At 38.9% G+C, this 13,315-nt stretch overlaps 1 protein-coding gene across 5 annotated transcripts in view; it reads right to left on the reverse strand.

Moving 5' to 3' along the window:
• MYLK (myosin light chain kinase) overlaps positions 1 to 13,315 on the reverse strand; it is a 217,428-nt gene that overhangs the window by 86,972 nt on the left and 117,141 nt on the right. Inside the window, exon 1 of one of the 5 annotated variants that reach the window (XM_026852942.1) lies at positions 11,111 to 11,272. The exons of the other annotated variants lie outside the window; for them this stretch is intronic. Within the exon in view, the coding sequence (XP_026708743.1) occupies positions 11,111 to 11,207 (97 nt within the window). The 5' untranslated portion in view covers positions 11,208 to 11,272. Of the gene's footprint in view, positions 1 to 11,110; positions 11,273 to 13,315 lie in introns of those variants that run through there. 5 annotated transcript variants of the gene reach the window in all.

Raw genomic sequence — 13,315 nt, forward strand, 5'->3', positions numbered from 1 at the left:
CATAAAAGGATAGTGATCAGAAAAACTGAAAGCACCTCACTGAGCAAGTCCACTGAACCTCCTGGAAGCAAAAAAGTTAAGCTTGTCCCAGGGTTATTTGAGCTCAATGTAAATTTGGAAGCAGCCTAGAGAGGAAGTTTTTCCTCTTCTCTAGCAAAGCTTTTTCTAGCCAAAATTTTGTCTCACTGGCTTATGTCGTAGGTCTTTTCTTGGCACTGAGCAGTGAGACATTGATGCATGTGAGAATGGAAATATGGGACCTGACTGAGACCCACTCAGCTCGGTATTATGGACTCACTACTCTGAAATGCCTGATTCGCCATCAGGCCACATTGATCAGTCTTAGGGCTTCCTATAGCACCTTCTTGTAAGTGACTAATGCTGTATAGAAAATAGCCATGAAGTTGGGTCAAACACATGTACAGTAATAAACTGCCATGGTTCACCTTCTTCTTCTGTTTTGTAATGTTTACTCAGTGAAACAGCTTCAAACACCTGCAGCACTAAGCAAGTACATGCTCCTTCACTACTCTAATGCCTTGCAGAAAATCCCTTTGTCCCTCAAACTGTAATAGACATGGAAGACAAAGCAGAAATCCATGTAATGGGAAAAAGAAGGAAAAGAAGAAGAAAGGAGGAAAAGGAAAAAACAAGAAAGTAACAAGACAGGAAAGAGGCACAAAAAAAAAAAAAAAGAAAAAGACACTCAAATGATAATGTTTTTGTTATCCCTTTTGTTGATATAATTCATAACACTGCAAATCGAGAAGGTAGATATGCAAGAAAAGGAGGGCGGGGAAAGGAAAAAAGCAGACGTGTTGTTCTAGGCCAATAGCGAAACAGATTTGAGGCAGATCAGAGAAGTTCAAGGCCTCAGAGAAGGATAGATAACAAAAAAGAGCTGGAACAATTCTCACAAGAGAGTTAACAGTGACCAGGATACGAATTTGCTAGTAGAGGCTCTAACAGCAATTCTCCCAGAACAGACCGAGCTGCCTCCAACAGAGCCCTGGTACAAAGAGCATTAAGCAGCACTCCACATCCCTCACAACTGACTCTTTGCTTTATTAGACTGACAGTGTCTGTTCCATGTAGTCTAAATAAATGAATTTCTGTAATCAAGGAAGACAATACAGTATAACAGCCTCAGCTTATTAAAAAGAAATGTGTGAGCAACTACAGAAGGAAAAGAGCAGAATCATTTCCAAAAAGGAATTTTTCAGCAATGCCAACTCATCCAAAATATGTGCTGTAGAAATGGAAGTTTCATGTACTGGAATAAAACCACCTTCTTGCACAGAACTGCATAAACATTAAAAGGAAGCAAGCAAATAATTCACAGTAATTGCATGTATAAATTACGAACCCAGCAAGATTACACAGAAGTTAGATGCCAGTTTCTGAAGTTCTCAGGCAGATGTATCCTATGCTGGTGAGGAGACCTCCTGATGTGAGTGACATTAAGATTTACTGGAGGTGCAGGCCTCTACCCCTAAAAGAGTGACCTGCAGGATTAAAGGGTGAAGAACAACTTGGCATTGTTACTGATCAGTGCTTGCTATTTGTAAGTGAAGCTGGCAAATTGAAATTAAGGGGGTCAGAACCTGCCTCACCATCACACAAATCTTAAAAATAGCATTTACACTAAATTTAAGCAGCGTATAGGTTTATGCTGATCTCTTGTATGAAGACCAGTTCTGTGCTTAAACAGAAAACTATGACTCTAAGTATCAAAAACTAGAAGTCTATGGTATATGAGTAGTAATAAACTTGCAAGGGTACAGCTTCAACAGTGTAAGAAGATACACTAGAGAGATGAAAGAATTATTAGGGCAAATTGAATGTAATAATGCAGAGGCACATTAAGATGGATTATTAAGCCTGAAATCTTCAAAACTTGAGGAATACTCCAGGGACAGAAACAAAGGCAACTTAACGTATCATAACCTTTCTGAAGACATTCCTCCTATCCTTGCAAACCTCTTGTATATCAATGCACATACACTCTGATTTAGTCCCTGAAGTATGACCTGATTTCTCAATACCTGTTACAAAGCAGGATTAAAAACCTCTCCCTTTCTATTGCTGATGTTCTTTGGAGCACGGGGGCAATGAAGGTATTTCTTCACCAACAGATACAAAATCTGTTGCATCTAAAGAGCTCAAAAATTGGAAGCTAGCTTGGCTAAGGCAACCAGTATTCCTTTTCAAACGCGTGACATCCAGGATCCAGTAAATATATGGCTAAAAAGACTGACTCCATAGCAACTTGAACAGGCTTTCTTCAAAACACAAGCATTCTCCCCTACTTTTAAAGTTTTTTTTTTTAAATGGGGATCTCTAATCTTATGCTACTGTTGTTCAGTAGTATATATTGTACCAACAATTTAAGCAGAATATCACAAAAATTGTCTTATATTTCTTGACTTGGCAGCAACAATTAGAAAGAAGTTCTAATCCATAAACACTTTGTTCATTAAGAAACCATAGGGGGTCATGTCATGTAACATTTCTTCCTTAAAATTTGATATTGCAAATTTCTAGACTTCAAAAAAAAATTTAACTGACCTACTGACAAACTTTAGTTTCTTGCAGATGTTTTACATGAGACAACATAGCCAGTTTTAGAGACATTATTTAGTTTTATTTGGTCTTAGTCTAAAATCATTGCATTTTCTCAGAAGGCACCGATACAATCATGTAGAGGCCAAATTATAAAGACTGAATGTTAACTATTTTCAAATTCTTCTGAAGCTTGTAAATGCTTTTAGTTGTTTATTTATTACATAGCACCATGCACTGACTCAGTGCTCCTCTGATGAAGGCTTTAACATTTCACAATTTTACCACGAGATAGCAGTGCAAGGCTTTAACATTTCACAATTTTACCATAAGATTGCAGCGCTGTACATTTTCACAGCTTATTTTAATATATGTAAGGGTTTCTTCAGTTTTACCCTTTACAGCTCTTGTTTGGAAAAACAGCAGTCAGTTTGATTTTGGAGGGTACTTGGGAAAAGAAGGGATGCAGCTCATTCAAGATTGAGCAAATACCTCCTGTTGCCATTTATGGTGAAAAGATACTGTGTGATTCTACTTCCTTTTGAAAACACTTGGCTAATGATTTTGCCAGGAAAGTAGTACAAGGAAAACTATACGCAAAAAAACAGGCACTGTTTTTAAAAGGGTAGCTTCACAGAGTGTGACAACCATAGAACTCACGTTCCCTGGCCACAGCTAGGTGATAGCTAGTCTTATACATCAGGAACAAAATCTGTGACTTGCACCAAGAAAATTGAGGGCAAGGAGATAAGAAAAACAGGACACAAATAGCCAAGCTGCACACAACACAAGGCCAATCTTAGGGGTTGCTTTCCCTCATTCCTCCAAAGCCTCTTTCAACACATGAACTCTGCTGTGATTCAAAGTACATGGGCTCTTCAGTGACAGCTGGCTTCAGAGCCCAAAGCAGGGGGAAGGAAGAGAAAGAACAAAGCACAGGTACAGCTCCCAGCTCAGATACTGCAAATCACCATGCTCTGGCTGAAAAAACTTCTTTTGTAACACCGCAGGGTATTTTTGCTGCCAAAACTACAGACAACAAAAATATGGCACATCTGGCACCAGAAAGGAAATCTTTCTGACAAAGGAAAATTTTGTCTGACATTAGCATAAGAGGATGACTTTGTTATATATCTATGAATCCTCAAGCTTAATGAACTGGTTGTGAAAAAGAGGATCTCTTCCTATTATGTTAATACGCTCTAATCACCCATAGCCATTTAACATCTCCCTCACCACTCTTACTTCTTATTGCTTTCAAGTAGGAGCAGGTTACCCTCTGCTAATGGAAAGAAGGAATTTAAGAGTTAACACATAGCAGTAGTGCCATATGACTAAAAAAATTCTACCCCAGGCAGTTATCTCCCTCACTTTGCTTTCCACAACCAACTTCTGCTGCTGCTGTGAGCTCCCCCCAGGTGAATCGTGTCAAAGCAATTCATGAGGAACATCAGAAAGCAGTACATGGGGTGGGCTTCATAAAACACAACTACATTTCAATAACTTGTTTTCAGACTGCAACTAGCTTATTTTACAGTAGTTTATAAAAGCTGCCAAAATTTTGTAACCACACTTGTTGGTTTCACGCAGGTCAAATCATGAAAGATAATACAGAAGATGCTATAATTTTCTCAAAGGCTGCTTACAGAGCACTGAATTCTCAAAGGCTCTTAAAAATTATGAGATAGAGAAGTTTAATGATTTTTGCACGGAGCTGTGCTCTGGCATAATACATAAGCTCAGATGGGTCATTCTCTGGTGAGCAGTGGTCTCTGTCATTTCAACAGGCTTTTGATAAGGCATTACACAGGGTGATAAGTTTAAAAGTCCACCACAAGGATCCCACTTATATGGTCCTTATGCTTTTTGCCTTTCCTCAGGCTTTAATATGCACGAATGTTGGGAAACAGCAAGTAGTAAGATGCACAGCTCAGTGGGAAACATAGCCTGGGAGACCAGAAATAGTAAGCAAAGCACTTAAAGGGTACCTTATATACCCACATGTTTTCTACAAAGCAAAAGTAATATAGGCTTTTCCCACAGCATTGCCTTACCCCTAAGGGTTCATTTCTTTATTAGAAAGATCTCTAATAGGCATCCAAATCTATGTTTTAAAAAAGGTGCTTAGTGCATTAAATCCACAGAGATTAAGAAGAATTTAAAGTCTTCCAGTTTCTGTACAGATTCTCAGCATATTTGGATGGCAATGGGAAAGAGATATATTGCCTCTGATACACAACTATTTCTATGAATCTCTTACTTTGTTTTCCTGTGTTTGTGTAATCAATAGTAAGCTAATCAATCTACAGTGACCATATCAAACATCCCTTTATCTATTAACCTGCATTAATAGAAATTCAAGGTGATGAAAAATGCTTTCCTATTATTTGACTTTTCTCAATCCAGGATTTAAATAGTCCTTACCTCCACATATCTTCAAACCTCCACTTATCTTCCAACTGGAAATTATCGCAAGAGGAGCCCTAACGTTAGTCGTGGGCCTAAGACTAAATACACTTGAATTTTTTAAAACCTAGACCTGGATCAGAACTTGCTGCTTGAACACATCTGTAAACTTCTTTATATTGATAAACAAAGGTCAGTTATTGTGTTGAATGAAGGTGTATATGTAAAAGAAAAAATGGAAAATTCATGCTGCACTGAACAGTTACTATAAATCAATTATACAATACACATGTACTAGCTTAACTGCAAGTATGCAACCATCTACACACTTGTAGAGAAGGAAAAAAAGAATCAATAACTACACTGTGGCATTTCCATTTCCAGATTTGTTGTTGAAACAGGAGTGAAGAAAATCTAGGTCAGGATACAAACTTCAAGGTTTCCCAAGACTGGACTTGGGTTTTACCCGGTCTGTAGTCAAAATAGTTAACATTTTATAGATGTCATCTGTTCTAGTAAATTTTCTTGTTCATTTGCCTACCCAGATGTACTGAAGACATTTTAACGTGAGTTGCAGAATGCTGACATCTCCTGTTGAAGTATCAGGACTTCAGCATACTCAACACTGCACAGAATCACACAATAACTGAGTTTGGGAGGGACCTGTAGAGACTGTCTAGTCCAGTTCTCAGCTAAAGTTGGGTTAGCACTGCACATACACATCTTCAATGCCATAACTCAGCTGCACAAGATCAGGCTTACAACTGGTCATACGTCAAGGACATGTAAAGAATAGAGAGTTTGCTGCCTTACATTCAGAACACTGCAAACAACTTGCAGTGTTTAGTCTTATAGGAGATTTAATTATACTCGAAGAATCTGTTTGCCAGAATCATGTGGTTAACTGCCAAATAATGCCTAGTCTGAGCCGTGCAAAAGGACTGCCTCAGCAACATTTACCATTTATGGTGTTTAAGTATCATTTTGGCTCAGAGGCTAATAAGTCAACTGAGCTGGGGAGAATGCTTAACTCAAAAAGCTCGCTGTGTGAGCAAGCTCAGAGAGAGAAGCAGCAGATTCCACTAAAATCTCTCAAAGCAAGACTCAGGTTCACGCACAGATCTTGAAAAGAGTTTCACCTCTCCAAATATTTTCAATGTAAATAAATCCAGCTGTTACCAAATCTCACATTAATAATGCTATCAACTCAAAAAATAACAGATTTTATAAGGCAGAAAATTGGTATTAGGACACTCATCTGTCTATCTTTCTATAATATATTTTTATGTCTCAGGTCTGAAGTGATACGGTCAAAATATTTTTGGCAAGTTTTCCAAGAATTTCAAACTTGATTTACACTGGCATAAAAAAATATGAGACCTCTATGTTCTTGAGACGTGTAGGGACATTTCTGCTTTATTAAAGATCTCAGGTTACTATGCCATCCTGCAAACATAGGTCATGAGAACTAGATGTTTAATGACCTAGCAGTATTCTTCACACATCTACCTTCCATCATTTATTTCTGCAGTTATAATCTGGTTTTGTAAATGGAAGGCGAGATTTAAATATCCTTGGGAGATGCTTTCACTGAAGAGCTGGGCCAAGTTATAGTCTGCATGTTGCGCCTTGCATTACACGGAAAAACTGTTAACCCAAGACTGACAATGCCCTAAGCCTATACTAGTCAGGGTGGTTAAGGATATACAAAGAAGGCTGAGTTCCACTTTTTCCAGTCTGGCAATCTATTTATTTTACTGCAGGCTACTCTTCCAGCCCTATCCTGCAGCTTCATGTATGCTCCTTCTTTCTCAAGTCTTTCCCTCTTTATGGGATATCACCAGGTCATCAGCATTTTGTTTTGTCTATTCAGTTTGTTCTGCAACCCACAGAATTTGGAAGAGATGCTACCCCAGAAATTCCACTATCAAAAGGCTGACTACACCAGTAAGAGTCACGATTTGGGAGCAGTCAAAATACAATAGACTAGACTATTTCAGTTGGAAGGGACCTACAACAGTCATCTAGGCCAGCCATCTGACCCCTTCAGGGCTAGCCAAACGTTAAAGCATGATGTTAAGGGCATTGTCCAAATGCCTCTTAAACACTGGGGTATCGACCACCTCTCCAGGAAGCCTCTTCCAGTGTCTGACCACTCTCTCAGTAAAGAAATGCTTCCTAATGTCCAGTCTAAACCTTCTCTGGTGCTGCTTTGAACCATTCCCACTCGTCCTATCACTGGATCCCAGGGAGAAGAGATCAGCACCTCCCTCTCTACATCCCCTCCTCAGGAAAAATCTCAATTTAGAGTTCAGGGAACAGAGATACAGAGCAGCCAGCTGAGTTCACAGCAGATCACTTTGCAGCAGGCAGACTGAATACCTCAGTGACAGTCTCACTGGAAGCTTTTGCAGCCTAAGTGGTATTTGCTTTTGCCTTCAAAACTGTCTGCCTTATTAACAACTAACCCTGTTTGCTAATTATTTACATCAAGTAATTGCTCTTTTGTCACTAACACAGCCAGCAACTTCACGGAAGGCCAGAGAGCATGTATACCTACCAAATGCATTTATAAGGCAGCTCACTTGCCCCACTGCTAATAAATGCCCCAGCATTAGATACCAGTCTGAGAAAAGGTGTTTCATATATGCTAGATCAAGTCAGGTTGGCTCTGCAGTGAAAATGTGCATACTGACAAGTCAGAATTTCACCTTCACATGTCTCAATCTTTTGTGTGTCTTCCCAGGTAGAACTGAACTTAATTACAGTGTATCATGATGAATACAGATACTGCTCCCATTAGAAAAAATCCTGGGCTGTGCATGAGCTGAAATGCAATGGAAGAACAGTAGGAACAGGCAGTAACATAAAGCACAAGTGTCCCTGAGGATGCCACTGATATAAAGAGTTACAGCGCCTTCAGCCCTTCCCTCCTCTGGCAAATCCACACTGGCAGCAGAAGAGTTATGCAGTTTGAGAGCAAGAAAACATTTGAAGTCAGATTAATATAGAGAAAAAAAAATATACAGCAACGTTGTATTTCTGGGCAAAAGCTGGTGTCAGATAGGAACTCTAAAGCAAGACTTGCTTGGTGTTCAAGTCCAGAAAACATAAGGCAGTTCTAGTATGGCATCATTTGTGGTCAGTTATATCTTCTTGATTAATTTATACTAAATGTCTGTCAAACTAAGACATTATCTCAGAAAAAGAAAACAAAAAAGGCAAAGTCTGTGTATGTGGACCGGCTGTCAAGGCTTGACAAAAATGACACTGCATGGAAACACTTCCAGTAGTACAGAGTTACACAAAGTTCCTGCCCTCTGTTCCTTTCCTCTACTGCAAAGGAATGACGTGCTCATTACGACTCACACTATAACCTGTATTAAGGCACTTCGACATCTCTGTATTGCTCATTTTCCCAGGCTCTAAAATAGAAACCTTCTTCTAAAACTGAGGTATCAATGCTTGACAAAATTAGATCTCAACAAGAAGTGCTAAAGCAAGTGTTAGAGTGGTATATCTGTCTAGTTAGACATGTTTTCTATTCCAAAAGTACATACAATAAATTCTGTTATGCTGCTTCTATTATGTGGACTTTTTTGCCTTTCAGGGCACAAGAATGGCATAGACTTGCACGACTAGTAAGGACAAGGCAGGACCTGCTAAATTTCAGCAGGGGGCCCCTGTATTTGTTTATTTCAGCTTTGTTTTCAGTTTGGTTAGCCATACTAACCTAGGGACTCTATGCTGCAACTCAGATGCTTGAGCAACATGCTGTTAAATTTGTAAGACTAAACTGAACTTGCCATCCTCACTTGGCTCTATACACACCAGCTTATGTGTTTGAAATTTCCAGATTTTCCTTTAGACACCAAACAGATGCTTCCCTTAGGCAAACCATCTCCTCTTTTCTTTAGTTTGGACCTTCCTTTACTACAGTCCTACTTCTCCTCCAAACATATATATGTTTGTTTGTGTATATGTTTTACATCAGCTGGTAATGCAAAGTACTCAACAGGCTTCTAAATTCTGCTAGCATGTCTGCTTCCATCCCAAGAGAAACTAATAGAAAGGGAGAAAACTCACACTAACAGAAGTGCTAATTATCTTTAAAAAAAAAGTTTAAAAAGTAGGCACAGATACATCCTTAGAGTCTGTCTTGCTGCCTCTCTAATTTTAATTCTAACATTAGGAAACAACTTGCTTAGAAATGTATTTCACTTTTTGATTTGTAGTTTAAAGGCAAACATCGATCCTACATGTTCTCCTCCATTTGTGACTCTCACTCTGCCTGAGTATGAGGCACGAGAGATTGAAAGCTTAGATGTTAAACAGGTCACCTCTAGCACTGAGTTAGCCATTTAACCTGTGATGTCATGTTTTTTAATTGTTATATAACCATTCCACAGACTGAATTTCTATTTGAATTTCTATTTCTACTGAATTTCTATTCTATATTTTCCATCTGAGGTATCATGACTGATGGTATACACAGGTGATCACAATATGCATTTGCTCTTTGTCATTTGTTCAGCAATATTTGCTCAGTAGGACTGTGTTTTGATAAATTCACGTTAATCCAGTAGTCATGAAAAGGAAGGTCAGTGAAGCTAAGTTGGAAGTCAATTCATAGAAGCAACATAAGCTAGGTGAACTCATAACTACATGAGAAAAACAGAAGAAAGGCCAGAAAATGAATGTAGACAGAAATTATGCTTAGTGTCAGAAACCAAGTCCATTTTTCTCCACACTACATCCAACTCTCAGATGCTTTGGGACTGGTTTTCAGGGATTAATTCTGATTAGGGCTTCCTCCCATCCTACAGCTTGCCTACCTCAAATCTACCTGCACAACAGTAATTTCTGGAGAGTTTTATAAATTGAATGTTTGAGTCCCCATTAGCTAATCCACATCAGCTGCTCTTGGAAACATTCTTTGGGGTACTATCATGCCCATGCCTTCAAAATTACTCAAGCATATATTCATTTAACTGGTTTTATATATATATATTGATGTCTTCCACTTTTCAGCTGAAATTTAGAGCATTATAGAATTTGGCAATCCAAGTCAGGACAGTTTGCCCCTTGGCCAATGCAGGGCTGTTCCCAAGACTGTTACAATAACCATCTGTTTTCTGTTATTCTGGTACATAATAGTTTAACGTTCACAGTATTTGATTACTTCACATTTGAGAAGACCATCAGATGTAGGACTGGGGTTTTTTTCCTCTTTCTTTTCTATGTTAAACATTTTTTCTGTCAGCATCTCATCTTTGTTTTTAATTTATAAGACATATTAATGCAATTCCTGCCATGTAACTTTTGCTCATTCTGCAAGCACTCACTCCTGATTTGCATCCAAATTTGGTTCCCCTTTTGCTGGAAATGATTTATGTCAAGAAGCTGTCTTTAGAGAACATTGTTTAGATTGATGGCACAAAACCTATATCATTAAAAGCTTCCACACATGTTTTGCTTTTGTCCCTTATTTTTGGTCTCTACCCAGCATTGTATTTCACATTTGGTCCTGAGATGCTGGAAGAAGGCAATTTAAATAAACAAAAGCACCTTAGTCTTACAAGGATTACAGCTGTTAGTGACCCATACAGAGCACTGGACTGAGAACTTTGGGACATTCTTGAAAGCACTAGAACAGAGTTTCTTTGATACTCGTGACAGCTTACCTCTGACCTTTCAATATAGTAACAAAAACTCCCTCCCTTTCCCTCAGTGCTCTGAAACCAATTCTTACATAGCCAAAGGGTTCCACCAGGCTACTGGTTTGGAATGCCTTTTAGACATTTAACAAGACCAGACTTGTATATTTTGGAACATCTTGCATAGTACTTTATATTTATGTTATTCTTGAAATACAGCAAAATGCTTTCAAATAAATAGTGACTTTGAAAATCTGTCACAAATATTTAATCACTGTAGGCAAGTAAGACATCATACTTTGTTTACATTAGGCAGAAATATATATCTCAGAGAAACAAAGCTGTGGCATCTCAATTAAGTCTTCAGAGAAAGACTGCATATTACAGTGATAACCTTCTTTAAGAGATTAATGGCTGAGACAGAAAGAAAAACAACCCACAATCTAAAGACAGCATCTCTCATGACTGGAAGAAAAGACTCCTACCTGAAAGCCTTTCTTCCACCAGGTTATATTTTAAAGTCCCACTCACACCAGATGGAAGAGTGACAGGAACAAAACAAACTGATTTTCCAGAAAGCATCTCCCTTCACTGCTCTGATAAACTGGTTACAGCAGGGACTCTGACAGACATTCAGGTGACTCTAATCTGCTCCTCCAGTGATCAATGAATGACTACAGTAATCGGATTGTAAGGGCTACAGGCTTCCCAACATAGACACTTATGCTGGGGAAGCTGCACTAAAAAAAACCCAAAAGCGTGAACAGAAAGTGGTGGAGGAGAAAGGGGAACAGATGTGAAGACAGGAAAGTGCGCTGCTGGCAGGGAGGGAGAAGCGAGGTCAAGAGCCAACGAGCAGGAGCAGCAGTATTTGCTGAACAGTGTTTGCTCACCAAGGGAGTGCTAGGCCTCTGTTCAAAAAAGCAGCACGCAGAAGACAAGCATCAGCAAAATGGGTGGCTACAAAACATTAGAGCCCAAAAAGTACCCTGGCTGCAAACTTGTGCTGCTGCTACCACTACCCCCCTCTTCCTGCCCTCCCTCTTGAAATCAGTGATTCTGCTGCCTGGTGGGAGGAGGCTTAAGAACTCTCAAGAAGCCTGCAGTGGGTCAGATATTTTGTTTGTTATCTATTGCAGAACTGCAAGTGAACAAGACTTTCTCCTAAGAGTCAGCCCTCACATAACAAGCACTCCAGCTTGATACCATACCTAGAGAAAGCTGGAAAAAGCAATTAACTGCCTTTCTTACATGCAGAATCTCTTTGCAAAAGAATAAAAGCTTGCTATACACAGTATTAATTTGGTCTGGCAAACCAGTAGATTGAGTCTATCATGTGTGCCATCTCTGTTCTCTCTCCCTCCTGCCTGTAATCTCACGCAGTACACCCAGGTATTGGTGTGAATGTCAGGTGGTTAAATATCCCTTTGATACTCTTCTACAGGTGGATCTGACCTATAATTCATTGGCAGTGATTAGTTAAGTGACAGAGACAACCACATAGCAGAAGGCTTATCTCAGGTACGAGTCAGACCTGAAGAACAGTTATAAAGCCTGGGAGCTGGCCTGATCTTCCAGCTATACCCGTTATCACCACTGGTTGTCTTGCCTATATTCTCATTGTCACAGCTACAGCAAAGCACTGACTCACTATATAGGGTCATCCAAAGTCAATTAACTTCTCACCTCAGTTTCCTATTCATAAAAAACTGGTGAAAACATTCAGATACCTTGATAAAAAGATTATTAATATTAATATTCAACTTCAGTATCTGTAACCACCATCAGTATATAACCACTGTATATTTCAGATGACCTGAATACACCCTGCATAGGCCTGTTTGTTTTATTTTGGTTTGTTTTTTAAATGGGATGCCTGGTGTATTTAAAAAATGGTTTGTATACTTATTTTCATATCACAAAACAATATGAAATTTGTAATATTAAATGGGAACACCCACTCATGTACCTAGCTTGCATGTACAACAACAGAAACACCTCAGTCCATGCACACATCATTGAAAAACTTTAAAAAATCTGTACATCATCCCCAAAGCCTCCAAAATTCTGATTTTCCTGTGTATAGAAAATGATACATACATTTAAAGGAAAAAATTTCTAACACTTGCAGAGGACCAAATGGTACCTTTCAGGAACATCTATCACTAAATGTTTGAGTAACCTGAACCATTCTTCACACCTCTCCGGTCTTACTTGCATTAGACTAATTAATCCAGTATTTTATCCAGTGCACCCCACTCACTGGAGAGTTCAGTGAGAAAAAGGTCTCATGGTGAAGATATTTGTTAGGCTAGCTTCTCAAAGAAATACTGCTCATTCTTCGTAGTTCATCTCTATTTGTATTTCAGTGGTAAGAACCACTGTCACAGGGAAGACGGCTGTCAGGATTCAGTTTAGTCTACTTAGTCTTTTACAAGGCCAAAATTAGCTTCACCTTGATTAACTCAGTTTCTTCACAGACTACCTAATGGATCTATCCCAGTTTACTCAGCTTACTTAAGTGATCTGAAGATGTTAATTTCTTGTCTTAAATAAGCAGAAGACTGATTCGTTTGAATTTTTAAAGACCATTGCATTTCTTATGCCCCATCCATATGAAGTGTGGGACTTTTTTGACAACAGTGCCAAAAGCCTCCTACAGCTAAGTACCTTCAGCATTTTTCATACAA

Source organism: Athene cunicularia, assembly GCF_003259725.1.
Source record: "Athene cunicularia isolate RWA chromosome 7 unlocalized genomic scaffold, athCun1 chr7_part1, whole genome shotgun sequence".
Taxonomy (NCBI): Eukaryota; Metazoa; Chordata; class Aves; order Strigiformes; family Strigidae; genus Athene; species Athene cunicularia.